At 38.3% G+C, this 20,679-nt stretch overlaps 1 protein-coding gene across 2 annotated transcripts in view; it reads right to left on the bottom strand.

Annotated features, from left to right (window-relative positions):
* The window catches only part of dennd1a (DENN/MADD domain containing 1A), a 35,923-nt gene extending 15,657 nt beyond the window's left edge, over window positions 1-20,266 (bottom strand). For both annotated transcript variants that reach the window (XM_055019357.1, XM_055019358.1), the window contains exons 1-16: window positions 20,130-20,266; window positions 15,630-15,694; window positions 13,324-13,367; window positions 12,635-12,684; window positions 10,161-10,283; window positions 9,715-9,784; window positions 9,327-9,407; window positions 8,928-8,981; window positions 7,144-7,254; window positions 5,738-5,838; window positions 4,679-4,724; window positions 4,398-4,499; window positions 4,156-4,281; window positions 1,961-2,062; window positions 1,672-1,759; window positions 1,046-1,086 (exon numbers count right to left, since the gene is read on the bottom strand). In XM_055019357.1, coding sequence (XP_054875332.1) covers window positions 1,046-1,086; window positions 1,672-1,759; window positions 1,961-2,062; window positions 4,156-4,281; window positions 4,398-4,499; window positions 4,679-4,724; window positions 5,738-5,838; window positions 7,144-7,254; window positions 8,928-8,981; window positions 9,327-9,407; window positions 9,715-9,784; window positions 10,161-10,283; window positions 12,635-12,684; window positions 13,324-13,367; window positions 15,630-15,694; window positions 20,130-20,152 — 1,227 coding nt within the window. In that variant the 5' untranslated portion in view covers window positions 20,153-20,266. The remainder of the gene's footprint in view (window positions 1-1,045; window positions 1,087-1,671; window positions 1,760-1,960; window positions 2,063-4,155; window positions 4,282-4,397; window positions 4,500-4,678; window positions 4,725-5,737; window positions 5,839-7,143; window positions 7,255-8,927; window positions 8,982-9,326; window positions 9,408-9,714; window positions 9,785-10,160; window positions 10,284-12,634; window positions 12,685-13,323; window positions 13,368-15,629; window positions 15,695-20,129) is intronic.
* Window positions 20,267-20,679: the final 413 nt, after the last annotated feature.

Below are 20,679 nucleotides of genomic sequence, written 5' to 3'. Positions count from 1 at the left end.
ATGCTGCAAACAGTCCAGGACTGGTTTGAGGAACGTGACAAAGAGATCAAAGTGTTGTGGGTTGTCCTGAAAAAACAAGTTTAAACCATGGAGGCTCCACCTTGCAACTTCCAGGACTTTAAGGATATGCTGCGAACATCTTGGTACCTGACATCACAGGACACAGAGGTCTTGTGGAGTTTAGGGCTGGGTCCAAATATCCAATATTCGGTCGATACGGTGGTATCCGAATATTTATTTTGAGATCCAAATATTCAGATTCGTCTGTCGGACGATGTCACGCAATCGGTATTCGACTCATCCTTTGCATGGACTTGCATCCAATCGAGATGCTGTGGCAAGACCTTTAAAGGGAAGTTCGTGATCGAAAACCATCTAATGTTGCCGAATTAAAACTATTCTGCAGAGAAAACTGGACCAACATTCCTCCATTGTGATGTAAAAGACTGATCACAAGCTGTCACAAACATTTAACTGCAGTTATTGCTGCCAAGAGTGGACCAACCAGTTAATCTTCAATAAATCATCATCTAAAAATTACATTCTGTGTTTTGTGAGTTATCTCCTTCTAATATTCAATAGATATAAGCATTAGTTTGATGATCTGGAACATGTAAGTGTGAAAAACATACAAAAATAGAAGATCTCAGGAATATTAGTAATACTTTTTCACAGCATTGTATGTGACCTTCTCCAACTGTACCTAACTGGACCTAACTAGAAAAAAAACCTAACAGGCCCCCAAAAAATAGACAAGAAATATGTGTAATACTTTTCAAAACAATCAATCCTCTAATAATTGAGACATCTTATTTGGGACAAAAATTTTGGCTGAGGGGAACATTTGACCTAGTGGTGGTGGTCAGTCTACAGGTCACCAAATATAATTTAGTATCAAAAATATGAAACAAGACAAATATCAACGAACATTAGTGTCTCTGTCTGCTAGAAGAACAAAACAAATGGGTGAACTGGCAAAATGTATGCAATGTATTTTTTAGAGTAGGGCATGTCTGTCTGAATAGTAGCAGTTAGATCTGCTCACCTTCACAGTGAACAGCCACTGGTGGTAGGTCTTGTCACTGACTGTAGGGGAGAGCCACAAAAATAAGCAGTTAGTATTGCATAGTAGACGTTCTAGGTACTAGCTGAGAAGGTTTAGAAAATCTGAGGGTTGCAGTGCAGCATGCCACTAAGCCAGTAGTGTTCATTTTTGTTCCACTGACCTCACTGAGGTGTGTTGCATTGTGTAGGTTGACATCTGCACTTCATGCCTCCGTTTTGTCACATATTTGAGCAGTTTCATCTATTTTTACAACAGCTAATTAGCTTGATAACTTTGCTCCAAAGATGTTCTTTTTATTCTGATATCTGTGGTAGTTGTGCTATTGTCAGGTCATACTACAAGGTTTGAAGAGATGTTCTGAAATCTGGATTTTGGTCTTACCAAGACTTTATATTTGTGTTTACAACAGCCAGATACATAAACCAAGAGCTAGCAGAGAAATCAGGAAATGGAACAAACGAAAAAGAGGGAAAGTAATTTTTTCAAGTGAAACAAACACGGCAACATACTTTTTATGTCTCCTTCCATTATTTTAGTAATTCTGTTCTATATGCATAGTTGCACTGTGGGGTAAGAGACACATAAACACATTACTGTTGGCTCACCTGCATATTCACCCATGTTGATCTCCTCCTCAAAGATGTCACTGAAACCCTCTCCCGAGTTTAGCAGGTCCAAGCGACCGTCAATGAACTGCAGGTACAAGCACAAAACATATTAGGTGTTGGAAAGGTGAAATACAGATATGTGTGTACATGGACTTGTACTGTTGTCTTTGTGAAGACCAGTTAAACCATTAGGATTTTTTGCTGGTTTAGACGAGAATGAAGGATTGGGATTAGGCATTTAGCTATGATGATTCAGGGCTGTGTGTTTGTGTGGGTCTGTATGTACCTGTTTGAAGAGCTGCAGCTGAATTGCATTTTGAAGGAACTGTTTCATGGCACTGGAACGATGGTTGATAAAGGTTTCTTCATTAAATGTTATAGGTTCTCCCTAAAAATGCAGAAAACACACCAATCACCAGAGTATCGTACAACCATGAATCTTGAACAGATTCAGCACCTACTTATACCATGAAGACCTGACCACTGGCCTTGTAAAAATCTTTTTTTTAAAAAATTTGAACCATTTTTATTTCCGTTTAGATATACAGTCGTGAACAAAATTTTACATACACTTGTAAAGATCATGTACATTATGGCAGTCTTCAGATTCTAATGACTCATCAAAATCATCTGTGTAAATCACTGTAAGTATAAATTGCATGGTACAGATGCGTCACTGCCACAAGTAGGAAGAAAACACAAACTATCACCTGCAGCTGAGAGACCACCGATCAACATGGTCAAGAGTCAACCATGAATTCCCAAAAAGTGTGTCTTCAATGAATTAGAAGCTGCTGGAACACAGGTGTCAGTGTCTACAGTCAAGTGTGTTTTACATCTCCACAGGATGAGAGGCTGTAGTGAAAGAAGTAAAATCCATGATTGTTTTTTATGACAGACACATGTGATTCCATCACACAAAATTCTGAGTTATTGGAGTCACTGGAAACTAGAGATGGCCATGATATGCATGTATGTAATCTTTTGTTCACGACTGTAAATATATTAGCATGGGAATTATCACGTCGTGAAGAAGACTCAAATATCCACATATGAACCAAAATAAAAGTCACAAGCATCTATGAATAGAAAGAAAAGCATCTGTTTCCAACATGCCCCCCACCCCTAGGGATGGGTACTGAGAATTTAACGAGTCCTAGGGCAATACTTTTGAAAGCTGAAGGATTGAGAAGCTCTGGCAATAACAAATAAATGCTTCAAACACAGTCACATTTATTTCTGGCATCACACAGGATCTAAAACCTGCACACTCATCCATCCATCCATCCATTATCTATACACCGCTTAATCCTCACTAGGGTCGCGGCGGGGGCTGGAGTCTATCCCAGCTGACTCGGGCGAAGGCAGGGGACACCCTAGACAGGTCGCCAGTCTGTCGCAGGGCCACATACAAAGACAAACAATCACTCTCACATTCACACCTACGGGCAATTTAGAATGATCAATTAACCTCAGCATATGTTTGGACTGTGGGAGGAAGCCGGAGTACCCGGAGAAAACCCACGCATGCACAGGGAGAACATGCAAACTCCATGCAGAAAGATCCCGGGAAAGCCGGGACGCGAACCAGGGATCTTCTCGCTGCAAGGCGAAAGTGCTAACCACTACGTCACTGTGCAGCCCCCTGCACACTCAATTGAAGGTAATTTGTGAATTTTTTTTTTTTTGGGCTTGCTCTGGGGGTCAGGCATATGGGTTCTGTAAAGCGTCTCGAGACAATTTGACTGTAATTGGCGCTATATAAATAAAATTGAATTGAATTGAATTGAATTGAATTGAATTGAATTGAATTGAATTGAATTGAATTGAATTGAATTGAAATGTTCACAAAGGACTTTGCTGCTCTTTATACTAGACTGTCTCCTAAGTCCCCCCCACTAGACAAGAACCAGCATATTTACACACCTCAAACACATAAAATAGTAAAAGCAACAGGCTTGGCACCCCTCTCTCATAAGTGAGTCCTCTGCTCAACCAATTAAATCACCATGTCCTGCATCAATGGTGGACTGTGTTGCTGGACTGTGCATAGGAGTCTAAATTTCTGTCAGACCACTTGATTTACAATATGCTGAAAGAGTTGAAGGAATTTTTGCCATTTGGCACAAAAATAATACCGCCTACTCCATTTCTAAGTAATAAGATATAATATGTTTGATTGCATCTCTTAAAACCTTCTCCAGAAATCCACAACCCTTGGACACACCAAAAAAATGAGAAAAAAGTGTCCACTGCATTTTGAGTGCACAGGGGGTAGTTTGGTGAAGGTATAGCTTTCACTTGATGTAACATGCGATGACTTGATGATTGGTCATCCTGGAGAAGAATTTTGTCAAATGATTTGCCTGTTTAGACTAGAGCTGTTTGATGCCGAAGGACAACCACCTTCCAGAGTTTGACTTATCACTCTTTTTGGGCTCCTACCAGCCTTTACGGTTGTGAGATACATTCTGCACTGACCGAATCAAACTGCAGGGCATTCCGGTAGCTGCCAAACAGAGTCGCCTGACTCTTGAGGAAAGCTCTAGCCACACCATCCCCCGTTGTCGTTGAAACCTTCTTCAAACGACTTTTTAAAGAAGAAACCTGTAGTGTATTAAGTGACAGTTGTTAGAACACATTTGTATCCAAGAATGGTGACTCCATTGAAAGTAAGTGTGCTGCTTCTCAAAACACTGAGTAGCTGTCCAGTAGTTCCTTACCACATCATTGGGCAGGCTTTGGAGGTCATCATAGGGGGTTTCCAGTGTATTTGTGTCAATATTCAGGACCACCACATCATCCAGAGCCATCCCTCGAACTTTCTACAAGCAGCAGAACAACATGACAGACTGGTAATCAGCTGCACACAAAGTCACTGCGCTAATACTAAACAATTTCAAACCTGTCAATACCAGATGAAGCAAGGTTAAAACAATCAAGGCAAATCTTTGTTTGAAATCTTGAATGATGTGGGTCCTGTGTACCAGTTGTAGACACCCACCTCCATCAGACTGGAATGTACTCCGATGAGGTAGGGCATTGGGGCACTGGAAAAAATAAATCCAGTTTCATATTTACAAGCATGGAAAATTAGGCTTTTTAAAGATTTTTTGATAGCACATGGAATACAACTTAGACCCTTTTCAGAATTTTACTATGAGAAAGTAAGAAAATATAATGTAAAATATAACCATCCCTCCTAACAGAATTAATATAATCAGTGGGCTCTATACTTGGATGACCAGTGTTCTATAATAATGGCATGAACAGTCACAATTTATCAGTTAACTCCTTTCGAACAGCACCAGTTCTTCTGGGTGCACTTGCAAAGTTTTTCAAGCTACTCGGCAGGTAATTTGACAAAATTTTAACGCCTATGGTTAGAAAAAATAAGCTCAGTACTTTTACAGGCCTGTTCATGTCCTCATTAAAAGCCCATCTATTGAACTGTTGAAAGATTTTAATAATTAGCATCTGTCCAGGAAGTACTCCATTTCTTTTGTGATAGAAGAATTTTACATGGATTTATTTTATTTTTTTTATTGCCAATGTGCAAACTGACTGTAATGTAAATGGAAAAAAAAAAATCATCTTGTATAATGTCCTGTGCACTTATTTGCATGTAAAGGATTTGTGACACATTTTCAAAGAAAATCCCAAGGATGTAGCATTTATGTTTGCTTTTGTGTGTCTCCGTGCCAAAAGTGTTAACACTAGTTAACATTATCTTAGAAATGGAGTCCATCTATCTCCTATCCCCGTACTTTGTTTTGTCTCATTTCGTGTATTTTTCTCAGTAGCTGGGATGATCGCTCACACTTACCTATTGTGTGTAAGTCCAAATGTAAGCATGGATGTATTCTCAATGCAGTTTACTTAATGAAACTGGACTTTATGGACTTTATCAAATATGTAGAATCTCTGCATTTGCATGTTGTAATCATAGATAAATGTGAATATAGTCTTAGTCTTTGTGTTCCAAGTGTATTTTGTATGTGCAGAAAGTGCATTAGGTTCAACACAACAGGTTTGGAGTCTGGATGGTAGCAGGTAAACTCACCAGCAGTAGTCTAGTAGATGCTGAGGCAGGACAGGAATGTAAACATGCTGCCAGTGCATTGGATATAACATGGCTGCAGACCCATGGACACAAGCAGTCAACTGTGAATAAATAACAAGCTATGAGAGCACTGAAAGTAAAGTAAAAAAAAAAAAGGAAAGCTGTAGCCAAACAGTAAAACAATTAGCTAAAACTAATTTTAAAGCTGTCTAAGACTGAGGAGAGAGGAATATGCAGCTGAGAATTCCCTGTGGAATCATCGCTACAAAGTCACTGTCACTGCTCTCAAATTGCCACATTGTTCTCATACCATCATTTCATAAACTGTTATCATAAAAACTACTACTTTAATGCTGCCCTGTTCATGCACAACTTTGTTTATTTTTCTCCAAGACACCCTCTGGGCGCTGTAGCAAAGTTACATTGATGCTACGCAACCGACCAAAAAATGTTTTTCATTACAGTAACAAAGGGCACTATTATAACTAATGCTCAAAATACACCTATCTGTAGGCCTGTTCATACCTTCACAGCTCTTTATATCTTAGCATCCACATTTAATTAAACCATTTTTATCGTTTCTTTTTCATTTACTTAAAATAGTTGAGGGGAAAAGGTAAAACTGACGCATTTCAAGTGGAGAAAAGCAATGTTTACTCTGAATCGTTAAATACTGACGCAGACAACCTTTAACAGCTGTCTATGACCATTTGGTTGTAATGATATACATCAGCTATAAAGTCCAAAAGTCCTTCACTGAGCAAAATAACATAATACACATTTAATTTTTTTTTTTTTTTTTTTTTTAATCGAAAATTTTTAATTGTGTCTCCAATCATCTTTTGGATTTGTCCAAAGAGATCAAATAAAACTCCTTTGGTTGATATCCAAGTCGTTTGGTGTCAATTTATTCTGCTTCACATGAATGACATTTCAAAATCCGTATTTTTACAGTGATGCTGTATAGTGGACATTTCAAAGATAACCTTGGTGATTTTCTGTATTTTTTTCAATGTCAACATATCCTAAAGACCAAAACCAGCAATGAATTGATGGTGTTATCCAGTACAACAGTGTGGTTTGATGTGTTCTGAATACTTGTTGGACAACAATAGAAGTTAACGCTTCAAACAAAAAGCTAAAACAGGCTTTGGATATGTAGACAATAATCATTAACAGGATCAGTAAGATCAGAGTTATAAACATTAACAAAAGCAGAATATCACCAAAGTTATCTTTTAAGGTTGACCTCTAAGACAATAGAAAGCATGTTAAGTGTTTTTAGAGAGGTCACATGGTAAATGCTATGGTTGCACAAAATTCACAGATCTTCACTAAAATATTCAGGGTACCCAAATTAACAGAGTTAAAGGCAAGAGAAGGAAGACGAAGTTGACTCTACTTACAGTGCTTAGTTTGCTACAGCAGATGAGGATTCGACGTTCATAAAGCATACTAGCGTACAGATGAAGCATGTTATTCACATCTACTGCTACAAAGTACTCTGTTAGGTTTCTCTGCAAGGATCAAACAAAATGAGAGAAAAATGAACAGGAGATTTAGTTATGAGGGTAAAGACTTGAAAAAATACTCTCTTGTGAACAAAGACTTGTTTTTATCTAAATAATGAGACATTTTAAGGTATATTGTGTTAAAAAAGTCAAGTTTTGCATCTGTTCATCAAATGTGCAACAATATATTTCCCATACAAATTCAACAGTGTGTCGATCTATCACCTGTCACCAACTTTCACACTGAAACTCTAAACACTTTTAGTTGATAACCACAGTACAGTTCAGAGTGTGACAAATGTTTGTACAATTAATAGCCACAAAAATTGTGACTGTAAACTCTCTGACCTTAAAATGAAAGAATCTGTATCTCTACAAAACTATCCACCACTGTCAACACCCAAATACAAAGTCTGCCTTTGTTAGCTGCTTTTTTTCTTGATGCAATTTTGAGAACATTTCCTAACCATTACATGCAGTTCACAAACTCACAAAAAAAACACAACTCCCCATGTGCACCCTTATCACAATTTGTTAGTCTGTCTGGTTTGTTTTCTATGTGGACTCACTAAAGACATCACTTAGAAAAATGTCCAATGCCTTTTATTCACCAGAGGGGTGTACTTGGAAGCAAGATTAGCAGGTTAGCTGTATGTTGAGGTATGCTGAGCCTAAAGTCACAGTTTTCCACGTTATGAAGGTGGTTCTCTTTGAACCTGGCTCAGTCACCATGGTAACTTATGCTGCACAGTTAACCTGCTCTGGAGGAAGTTCCACACTGATTTTGGATCTAAAACAGCTGAAAGAATCGTCTCCCTTTAACCAGATCTTTTCCTGAAGATTTTCTGTGTACAGATTCTCGGCTGAGTAAATACATTAAAGCTCGACACTCGTTGAGCAGTGCATTACTAATCCCACTGAATGAAGACGCAGTTATAGTACACACTGTATGCATTGCATCGCCGTGATAACCTACATGTAATCAGGTCCATGTAGTTTAGTTTTTTTCACAAGAAAATCACATCAAAGTAAAAACTGATTTCTACAAAGTAATGACAATTAATTCAGATTTTAAAATGTAAAATAAGTGACTGCATAAGTATTCACCTCCTTCAAGTTAGCATTTAGTAGATGCACCTTTGGCTTCACAGCAGTGAACCTGACTGAAAGGGTCTCAATATGCCTTGCACATCTGGACACTGCAATTTTAACAGTGCTTTTCAAGTTCAGCCACAGATTCTCAGTTGGACTGAGGTCTGGGCTGTGACTTGGCTACTCCAGAGCATTCACATTGTTGTCGTTAAACTCTTTCTGTGAAGCTTTGGTTTCATGCATCATTGTCTTGCTGGAAAACAAAATCTTCTTTTGCAGACTGCATCAGGTTGTCCTCCAGGATTTCCCTATACTCTGCTGCAGTAATTTTACAAGCCGTCCAGGGCCTGCTGCAGAGACGAATCCCCACATTACGATGCTGATGCCATCATCCACTTTCTGTATGTGCAACAATCCTTCTATTTCTTAATGATGGGTTTAACTGTACTCCTAGGAATATTATGTGACCTGCAAATTTTCTTGTAGCCAACCCTTGACTTGTGCTGTTACCGTACCACATGTGAGACAAGGGAACATTAAGATTTAACTGCAATGCCTTCCAACATGAGAGAAAAAACAACACTCACATTCTCAGGTATGCTAGGGAGTTCCCTTGTGTCAGGCACAGTGAAGAAAGAATGCTAGAGAAAACAGACATCAAGAAAGTCAGTGTGAGCCACAGTGTGATTGAGAGAAATGAAAAGCAAAGTAAAGAGACTGTGCAAAAGTATACAATCAACTCATGTTTCCTCTGCAGATGGCTGCATGGTGATGCATAATAAAAGTTTGTGTAGTGATCTTGTCTGGTGGTAGTTCATATTTGAAAGTTACAGAGCAAAAATTTGTATCACATTTTAAATTTTCTTTGTTACAGTTTTTTTATGTTAACAGGGTGATTCGTTTCTTTGGGTGGAGAACAGTTTCGTTGTAGCGTTTCCAGCTTAAACTGAGTTTAATTGGACGTTACATGGTGAAGTCACACTTACCACACCAAGATGAAGGGGGACGCCAGGCTCACGGATGGTAAGGGAATGTAGTGACACCAAGAGCTCCTGCCATTTGCTTTCCTGACACATTCATAACATCCCAAAACCACGCAATAGTCATTAAAAAAACACTGAGCAAAAATAAACACAAATTTAGCGAATTATTTACCCCAAAGTTAAACACACAGCTGATTCTAAATATGCACCTACAGTTTCAAAAACACTACTACACAGCAACATACTACAGATACAAGTGTTACTGAAAGTTCAAAAGCAAAACAGTAATGATATCTGACATGCAGAGACTATCTCATGAAGAGGCTGGCTAACAATTTCCGGGCTAATGTCAAAAGTCAGACTGCAACATGAGTGACCTGTCATTACTTACCTGGCCTTTGACAGTATAATCTGCAAGGACATTCAGTAACTTGTAGAAGACTTCAAACCAGGGCAGGTAACTGAGAGAACGAAAAAAAAAGGAGAAGGGGGATAGGGGGAAGAAAAAGAAATATGACACTGTTTGAGGGTTTTTTCAGAATTGCATGTCCCCAATGAATTGTCACTCTAAACACGCAACATCAGAATCTGCCAAATGTTTCAGGCATCACTGGATTTAATATTAAAATTTTTAATAATTGCAATATTTTTGCCTATATGTCTAGATTATTTGCTAAATGCAAGTAACACTGTAGAATGTTTGTATTAGGAACTCGGTCTTATAATTCAATCACCATCCTAAATTCTCAATACATATACCTTTGGATACTAAATAGCTGCCTGCTGAATACTACTTGAAGCTAGAAGCAAGCACTGACCGCATACAAACAGACTCACCTGAGAATGCAGTAGCACCTGGTGTGTGCACCTGTAGAAAGACGACAGAAGCCAAATCTTTGCTTGCTCTCAATGTCAGTCAGCACAAATGTGAAGTTCTGGCTGACCTGGCTGACTGTCAAGCTGTGGGGGTTATAGATTTTCACAAGAAAGACAGAGAAAGATAGAAAGAAAAGGGTGTTCGTATAGCACATGTCCACAACAACACAGTCCAAACCGATTTAAAAAGGGATTAAAAAGAAGACAATTAACAGATATTAAAGATATTAACATTTGATTGAAAAAGTGAAACAAAATGTAAAAAAAAAAAAAAAAAAATCATACAAATTTAACTTACACTTGTTGTTTAAAGCAATTTAGTATTGTCTGTTCAGACTCATAAAATATATGTAGTAAAGAATTTACATGTATGTGGCAAGTATGGCGATGGACGCTTTACACACAGCAGCGCAAAAGTTCTATACAATCGCCACAGCTTTTGGGTGGCATCCAAGATTTTTGTCACCAACTCAGTATCCAACCAAATGTGAAAAATGGCATTTTCCCCTTTTGTTTCTCAGTTATGGTTTTACAATGCCTTTACAAAATATTATTATGTCATAGTGAAGTTGACTTTTTGGATATAAAATGCCCCTGCTTCATCAGTTTATCCTTTTAGACATTTGTGTTCTATAATAATTATTGTATGAATTCTAGAGTTGTGGAAAAAACACTGTGAGATAACAGTGCAGCAACATATTAAAACGGGATATTAAAAAAATAGAATAGAAATTTTAAAAAAAATACATACACATAAAGAACACTATCCTACATGGAGCAGTAGAATCAATTTCTTGTATCATTGTATGTACTCCAAATCAGCATTTTTCTCATCAGTAATTCACTTGCACAACATGTAATAGAAACTAGTATTTATTCAATCCTAATCAGCCTACATATCCCCATCTCCCTCACATTGAACATCCAATCTCATATTAAGCCCCTTATAAGATGGCGCATCTATAAATCATGTCCTCAAGATTCAGTTTTGATCATTTCAGTAAAAAGCAGGAGGTGAATTACTCTCAAGGAATGTTACTATCATTAATATGGAAGACAGGAAAAACAGTAATTAGAGGAAAAATAATAATATATCCATCATACAGAAAACGTAGGAACAGGAAGTAAATAACTTGGAGCAAAAACACAGAGGACTCTCGATCACAGGCTTGATCTGGGACACATGGAAGGTGGGGTACTTCAGGTTCTTGTGATCAGTTCAAACAATGAATGGCTGTTCTGCTCCATCTAACCAGGGCCTCCACTCTTCAGGGGCAACTCTGATAGCTTATAATTCACGGGTTGCAATGTCATAGTTCCCTTCTGCTGGAAATAATCATTGGGACAAGAAAGCAGATGGATGGAGCTTGTTGTTGGAGGGGATACGCTGAGAAAAGACTGCTCCCACACCGGTGCTGGAGGCGTCAACCTCCACAATGAACTTGAGATTTTGGTCTAGTTGAATCAGGACTGGGGCTGAAACGAAGTAATGCTTGAGGTGTTGAAAACCTTGAATGGCTTTAGGGGTACAACTGAACGGTCTTGAGGTAGAGGCCGGGACAGTCAGAGGTGGAGCCACCTTACTATAGTCACGTATCTTCTGTCGAAATTTGCAAAATCCAGGAGTCGTTGGAGCTGCTTAAGGGTTTCAGATAGTGGCCGGTCCTTCAGGGTGGCAAGTTTTGGGTCCATTTGAACCTCTCCCCAAGAGATGATACGCAATAGTGTGTTTCAGCATCAATAAAGACGACTGAGCCGGGTCCAAAAACAGCTAGATACTTCCTGGCCATGTCCTCTTCCATGTTTCACTAATTAGCTGAAATTTTTTGGATTATAGCTGCTTCTTGTCTTTCTCTAGACTTACTTATTTGGGTACATGCAAGTTTCTTGGTGTTATCTCTACAGAAAACTTTGGATTCTAAATTGGCACTAATGTCACTGAATGTTTTGGGCTTCGCCTGTCATTAGCTGTAGTCGTTTTCTGTGGGCAACCCATTCTGTATGTATTTTGTAGTCCACTGGTGGTTTATTTTTGCTTTAGCTCTTACCACACTACTGTACTTGATATATAAATTTTCTGTGCTATGGTTCTTGATGACGTTGTATTGCCATTTGCCTTCTGTGCCGACTGCAATCTCAACGGATGAAAAGCTACACTGAAATGAAGGTTGGACTCTCACTGCTCTTTTATGTGTGGAAACCAATACAATATTGAAATACATGTGCTTGTGAAGACTTACAAATGAAAGGTGCTGACTGCTCTTTGCATGTCATGATTTATTATCAGGGACTCAGTACTCATCCCTAGTAAAAAGTGAAGACATGGGTGTTAAGCCAGTGTAATGTCCTTAAAATTAATATATTTATCGATCGATATATCAATCGATTGATATATCAATCGATAGATATATTGATAGATCGATAGATGTGTGTACCTGTCCATGTTGAAAGGGAAGCAGAACTTGGGCAAAGTCTGAAGAGTTTCCTGTAGGACATGAAAGAGATAACCAAGTACAGTCATTGTTAACATACTCTGATAATGTTGCACTGTATTAAAATGAACAATCTTAGAAGGCTTGACAGGAAGGATGTAATATGGAGGAACTGATCTATGAAGGAAGGAGAGAAACTACACTACTGAGCCTCTGATTGGCTTTGCTTTCAGGCTTTAAATAAATTGAGCCCTTGACGGGAGCTTTTTGCCAATTACATATCTTTTTACACAGACCAGGAGAGGAAATATAAGGAACAAAAAAGGTAGATCTTGATGCCAAACACGGTTAAGTAAGTTAACCTGAGGATTGTCACAGGAGAACAGGAAATGAAATTTCCTATTTTTGCGCATTTGAATTGTGTAAATATGCCTGTGTTTGTCTGTTGGGAGGGTCCTAGAACAGAGTAGTTGTTTTTATCTCTTTTAGATATCTGCAGCTTTAAATTAAAATGGTATCATGTATATTTTCAGGAATCCACAGTGTTCAGTCCATGATATAGGTAAACCTCTGTACATGCGTAAATGAGTGTTGCATGCACTAGTAAGAGTTAGGTCTGTGTAAAGTATAAGAAAAGAAAGCAGAAAGAAACAGCAGAAGGAAGAGCTATAAATGCATGATATGTTTCTAACCTGATCTGTGTAGTCTTCAGGGAACTGCCTTCGCACCTCCGGCCCTGTTACAAGTAAATAGACATGAAATGACTGTGTAGAAGTCAGAACAAGTGAGCTAATAACATGGTCAGTTTAAAAACTTTTAAGAATGACGAGATATGTCGGACTAAACTAGGAAATAAACACAGAATCAACTGAATTCAGGTGTCTCACACACATATCACCATAGGTCAATGTCAGACACCTTCAAATATATATATATGTGTGTGTGTGTGTGTATATATATATATATATATATATATATATATATATACATATATATGTTTATATATATATATATATATATATATACACACACACACACACATAGTGTTTAACAAATTTATTAGACCACCACCCAGTTGAAGGTGTTTGCTGCTCTAATTTAACATTATTCATGATTACCAAAATCAAAATATTTTTTTATGTTTCTGCAATAGTTAATCCACCAGTATGTGCATGCTCTTTAATCAAAATGATATCTTTAATGCTAAAATATAATTACTGTTGGTTTCGATGATTTTTCAAATTTACTGTTTTACAAAAAAGCAGAAAAAAACAGAAAAGCACATTATTATTTTTTGATTGAGATGCCAAATTACAGTTATTTGTTTGCATTCCTGAACAGAAAAATGTGTTTAAGTGGTTGTATGTTACTCTTGATTCATTTCTGACTTCTCAGAGAATTCCTGTGTGTTGGCTCACATTTAGGTATAAAAACGTAAATTCAGTTTGAAATTTCTCACTCCTGTTCAAAATGGTGAAGCGGAACTCCAAATATTAAGATTTTTGGTTATTATAGGTGAATAAGGACTACCGTATTTACGTGTTCCAATTTAAAAAATTAAAAAATCAAAAAATGTCCAAAAAATAACAACACAATTTTTAGTTTGAAACAAGATTTCTAAATTATTTCTGTTTCCTCATTTTTATGACAGGTGGTCTAATAAATTTGTTGAGCACTGTATGTATGAATGAAATACAGCCTGAAAACTAGTCATCCAAAATTTGACGCTCAAACATTGTGCTGGTACAGCTCTGCAGGTTCGCTCGGAAGTTATGGTTTTTCTCTCACTTTGGGTGAAAGATCGAATCCAGCCATTAACACGTGGCTTTATATTTTTGTCTAATATTTACTTTTATTGCTATACAAAAAGAGACAGAAGCCACATTGCTAATAACTTGAAATCTGTTTCTGTACATGCAGCTTTAAATGAGTTTTACTGCAAACATTTTGGATTGAAACAATGATGTTTTGTGCTCGTTCTTTGGTCAAATATGAAACAGCTGCTGTAATTCCAGCCTGCCACTAGATGTCACTGTTCCTCCTCACAGCGAAGCCCCCAAAGCTTTGAATCATTTTCAGTAAAAAATGAAAGCCTCAATGCTTCACTCATGACTATCGATTAATTGAGATCAATAAGAGTTTTTCTCCTGCAGTTCTATCAGCTCTATCAGTTTTGTAAATCTTTTTTCTATTGTTTCACTTTTATTGCACAGTAAGGTTCTTGTCTTAAATTATTTTTAATAACTTTTTCTTGCCTTTGTTTAAGGGTAATCTGTGGGTACGTCCTAACGTAGCTGTTAATGCAGCCTTATCCACTGTGAAAGCAGCTAATGTCCTGATTTGAGGAGATGGCTGTGCTTCTTCAGTTTTTGCAGGTTGTGTCTCTGCTCAAGAGAGGTGTCTGTCATTTAGACCAGTGGTAAAGTTAACCTGACTGTAGAAACATGATAAGGTGCTCCCAATAGTGTCAGCCACCGTTAAAGAGGCACAGCCAACATCTTAACAAAAGTCGTAGCCGAAGCACCGTCAAGTTCCAGCTGCAACACTACAAGTGAATGACTGGGTTCTTTCTGTGTATTCAGAATGCTTGTGGAAGACAGCAGTGTTTATTACACCTTCAGGAGTGCCTGCCCCCTTATCTTCCAAACACAACTGCAGTATTTCACTGGAGTTTCTGAAGTGCTGTCTCTTGATGTGTAAACAATACTTGTTATTGGCTGTTACTCCTGTTATGTAGCAGCCAATTAGATAGAGCTATGGGAGGGATATTGTTTGAGACCACAGAGTGAGTGCAGAGAGAGTGCCTGTTGAAGAAGTGCCAAAGGAGCGCATTTCTATATTTTGCAAATAAAAAATAATATCGATTATCTAAAAAATGCAGAAAATCACAGTCAATAATGAGCCAGGCCAATAGTCGGTTGATCCCTAACAAATTCCATGACAAGTATGCAAGAGCAGATGTCTGTAGTCCAGGACTGGCTGTACCTCAATGACTTACCAGAGCTGTGTGTGCCTGGATGGGATACCTCCACAAACACCTCAAATGTGGACTCAGGGCTCTCCCTGGAACAAAAACGTAACAAAAAATTATGTCTATGCTTTTTCCATGTTACAGACAAAACTCAAAGTCAAAAAAAGCTTAAGTAAATTTAGTAGAAAACACAAGGTCTATTCCAAATTTGACTAACAGGCAAGAGAATCTGTATCAAAAGGAGTTAGTTTACTATTTCCAACACACAATTAGAATAGCTGAAGCATTACGAAAAATCCCATAAACGTAATTTGTACCTGCGGGGCTCTATTCAGTAAAAGTCCAACAGAAAACCGGGTTCTGAATTGGAACGGAGCGTACATACAATCAAGCCCGAAATTATTCATATCCCTGGCAAAGTTACTTTTATTCAACCACCAAGTTTTGTTTGTTTTATTGGAAATAACACAGGCTTCTCTCAAAAGATAATAAGACGATGTACAAGAGGCATAATGGTTGAAAAAAATACTGTCTCTGCTTTTATTTTTTTTCTTAACATTTGAATTTTGTGGCATGTCCAAAATTATTCATACCCTTGTCAATAATCAATACAAAAGCCTTTATTGGCTATTATAGTAATCAAACGCATTTTATAATTGCTGATCAGTTTTTTGCATGTCTCCATTGGTATTTTTGCCCATTCATCTTTTGCAATGAGCTCCAACTCCTTTAGGTTGGAGGATCTCCTTGCCATCACCCTGATCTTTAGCTCCCTCCACAGATTCTCAGTTGCATTCTAGTCAGGACTCTGGCTGGGCCACTCCAAAACATTAATGTTTCTGTCCGCTAACTATTTCTTCTCCCCTTTTGCTGTGTGTGTTGAGTCGTTGTCATGCTAAAATGTCCAGTGGTGCCCAAGGTCAAGTTTCTCTGCAAACTGTCTGATGTCGTTGTTGAGAATCTTGATGTATCCCTCTTTTTTCATGGTGACGTTTAATTAGGTTCCCTAGTCCACTGGTTGAAAAACACCCTCAAAGCATTAGATTCGCACCACCATGTTTGACAGTGAGGATGGTGTTCTTTGGGTTGAAGGCTTCTCCTTGCTGACGCCAAATGAAGGCTATATCATTGTGGAACCTTTGATTTTCCCATAGAATGTGACAGTTTGCAATGGGTACGAATAATTTTGGACATGCCACTTTTTGTGTAAATGTAAATAGAAGCTGAGGAACCTTTTTTTTTTCTCCACAATGACACCTCTTGTACATTGTCTTATTATCTTTTGGAGGAGGCCTGTGTCATTCCAGTCAACAAAAAAATAAAAAACTTGCTGGTTGAGTAATAGTAACTTTAATTCAAAATTTGCCAAGGGTATGAAAAATTTGGGGCTTGACTGTAGGTTGTTTCTGAGGTCAGTTCATTTGTTTGTACTTAAAGAAAACTTCACAATGAGTCCAGGTAAGTTGAAAAATACTATGTAGTCTAACAAGTACAATACAACCTGCATAAACCCTACAATATCTTGTATGCTTGCAGTCTCCCATTCCATCATCTGTATATTTTAGCCATAACTCCTTATGACCATTTCATATATGTATATATATATATATATATATATATATATATATATATATATATATATATATATATATATATATATATATATATATATATATATATATATATAATACACTAGTTCATCTCAAAAAAATAGAAAAAAAAGTTTGGTAAAAGTGCACAAGCAGCTCAAACATCAGCAGGATCCAAATAAACAAAGTTGTACACATCTGTAGAGAGAACAACAGCACGGGTAACTTCATTGAATTCCTATAAATATTGCAGAGAGATCCTGGAGAGCAGATCAGTCTGTGTCTGGATTTGATGGCAGGTCACACTATGTAGGCCTACATGAAGTCACTTCAGACAGGCGAGGTGTCACACGCACAATGCCAATTTAGTTTCCAGCTGTTTAGGGCTATGTCTTTGTAGTTTATTACATAAATACATCAGACAGTGATAGGATCCACAAACAGAGAGAGCTGTGCACATTTACACACAGAGAAACAGTAGTAACTGCAACACCAAGCTGCACAACTGGCCGCCTACATTAGATTGACTGCAAGGAGATATAAACTAAACTTTTTTTTCTAAAATACTTTTAGTTCCTATCTAACTGTGACCAACAGTAATATGTGGAATCAATTTACTAATTTCCTGTGTAGGAAAGATAATATAAATGATACTAAATTATGCTACAAATGGACCGTCTTGCAGACACAAAATTTTAGAAATATTGAGGGGTTTCTATAATGATAATAATAATAACAACTCCCCCAAAAAATCTCCACCTGATCACAGTGAAGGGATTTGTGTGTTCCTGTAACCCTAGGAGGTATGTGTCAGGGCAATGGCCCTTGGAAAGGTCTCTCAAGGCAAATTGGTCGAAACACAAAACCTCAATGAATTCGACACCAAGGTGCGTTACCACATCCTTCGAAACAGGGAGACCAGAGGCCTCCTTCTGGAGCCAGGCCCAGGAGGGGAGCTCACCGACAAGCATCAGATGGCTAAGACTTGGCCCACGGGGCTCAGTTGGGCACAGCTGAAAGGACTACACGAGGGTAGGTACATGCCAACTGGGAAGCAGGCAAAGGTGGGCACCTTAGCGTGCCGACCTCGAGCGTTGCAGAATGGTTGTGATGATTACCTTACTTGTGGGAAAAAAAACGTGAATATTTGGGGTTGCCCATGGTGAGAGATGGTGGATGTGTCTGGGGATGGGGCTGAGCGCCAGCGTGCTAGAGTTCTTTTTGAAGAGCCAGAAGGAGAAACCTGGAGGGGGGTGACCGGGAGGAATGGCATGCCTGATCTGAATCAGTGTTGGACTTCTGTGCTAGTCATGGATTTGCCAAAACACAGGCTATGTCTAAGTGTATAACCCTAACCCAAAAACTCAAGTGTGAGACTATGTATATATTCATGAGATATTAGTTTTTAAAAATTGGAACAGCCTTGCATCCTGGCTGTGGAAGAGTGGACCAGCTCTTTACCCGTCCTAAGGGAGTCCTTGGAGTTTCACTATCCAGTGCACATGTATTCTGAGAATTAGGAAAAGGCTTAAAACCATGCAACTCAAGGGGACCAATGGGGGGTACTTCGGGAGTATGGGATACTGAGGCTGCTGTTACAAGCCATCTGGTCATTGGGCGACCAAAGTGCTGGCTGTATCCTTGGTGCAAATTCAAACACGTTTCCACCAAGGTTGTTCTGTCTCTCCGATCCTGTTTGTGACATTAAAGGATGAGATCTCCAGGTGCAACTGGGTTGACAAGGGTGTCCAGTTGGATCAACTGTCAGATGTATGTTGCTTTGGATAAAAGCGTCTGCTAAATGAAATTGCAGAAATTGTAGAATTGGAGTTTGGAAAATGCCAAATAACGGCCATGATAATCGGTCTGTTCCTGGTTTCAGAGCTCTCTCTACACTACAAAAATATTATCATGAAGAAAAGTCTCATTATATTTTCAATTCATTGTTTTAAAAAGGTAATTAAATATATTTAGTCAAAAAAAATCAATTTTTTTCCCATAAACAAATCCCAGGTGGTTAGAATTCCTAAAGCCCTGATTCCGTACTTGTGCGTCAACTCCAGCCCTGTATATGTTTGCAGTTCACGTCAGAGATTCCATGCCAACACAGGCCACCTGCACATAAGGTGATATTGTGTCTGCAGATATCTTAGATAAATCCAATAATTTGCCTGGTGATGTTTAAAAATAAGGCACTGACTTGCTCGGATATTACAAGATGCATAAAAACTGTTTTTTGTGTGTTTATAATACAACAATGGCTCTCACAGCAGGGCTCCATAATCACCCTGATGACATGCTGCATTTATAAACATGCCCATGCCTGCAGTGTGCGGATATTCTGTTACGAACATTATTTCTATAACAAACAGTATCTGTCAAATAGCTTCTCCATCATTACGGTCAGAAACAGAGCTCACTGCCATATCAAGACCAAAGATTCTTTGCCGTGTAACAGTTTAAAACGTCTTAGTTTACGATTTACTAACAGCAGAACACTTTTTGCCTCAAAAAGTTTACATCAAACCAGAGGTAAGCTGTCATTTCTACTCAGCACTTAGTCCTGAAAATTAGCATCCAGTTAAGGATAAAAATCTGACACAGTTACCGTGTGTACACCAGCTTCACATGCACAAATATGTTTAGAACTTCTTGTTAGTCATTTTTGTCTATATTTGCACTCGGAAAGGGTGAAATGTTTAATCAGCCTGTGGGAGACTGGCAGACCTCAAAACCCAGACAGTCATTTTAAATGCAATGTTTTCTGGTCCTGTGAGTAGCACACCACCAGTGTTTTTAGCCTGTGTCGCAACAAGTCAGGGCCTTGTACTCTACTGTATTTCCCTGTGACTCACTGGAGCAAAGCTAACACAACAACGCGATGCTAACACCCTGCCGTTGTGTTAGCTGCAGAAAGCTAAATAATAAACACTCTTACTTGATTCGGGACCCCATCCTCATCTGTCACCTCGCTGCGGCTGACAACAGAATACAGTGCGCAGACGCGTCAGTCCTGAGGTGTTTTTCCTGATGCTAACCTGCCTGTCACACAGAGATGTAGAACGCCATGGTACGTCTCACATACAAGTCACACGACGCCTCGCGCTGAACTCTGGGACTTGTAGTTCTTTTGTAACAAACCCTAAGCCTGTATTATCGAGAAATGTCGCGCTACAAACTACAACATCCACAAGATTATTGGGTCGCGTGATTCCATACTGACCGTTTCGGGATCAATATATTTAGCGTTACTTTTGAAAAAGAGTTTGGAGAGTTTATTACAGTTCATTTGAGATTATTGGCTTGTTATTAACTTAAATCCAGTTTGCTAAAACTTCCCACAATGACCAATCTTTTGCACCATTATATTATTATTATTTTTTTATATAGAGAGAGAATTGCTATAATTAATGTCACCACAGTGGGAAAATCAAGGAAGTTCTCCTACACAATTATCCCATGTTAATTTTATTGTTTCCCAAGCATCC

Source organism: Amphiprion ocellaris, chromosome 17 (genome assembly GCF_022539595.1).
Source record: "Amphiprion ocellaris isolate individual 3 ecotype Okinawa chromosome 17, ASM2253959v1, whole genome shotgun sequence".
NCBI lineage: Eukaryota > Metazoa > Chordata > Actinopteri > Pomacentridae > Amphiprion > Amphiprion ocellaris.
Note: the sequence above shows the minus strand (reverse complement) of the source record. Positions and strands in the feature narration are given on the sequence as shown.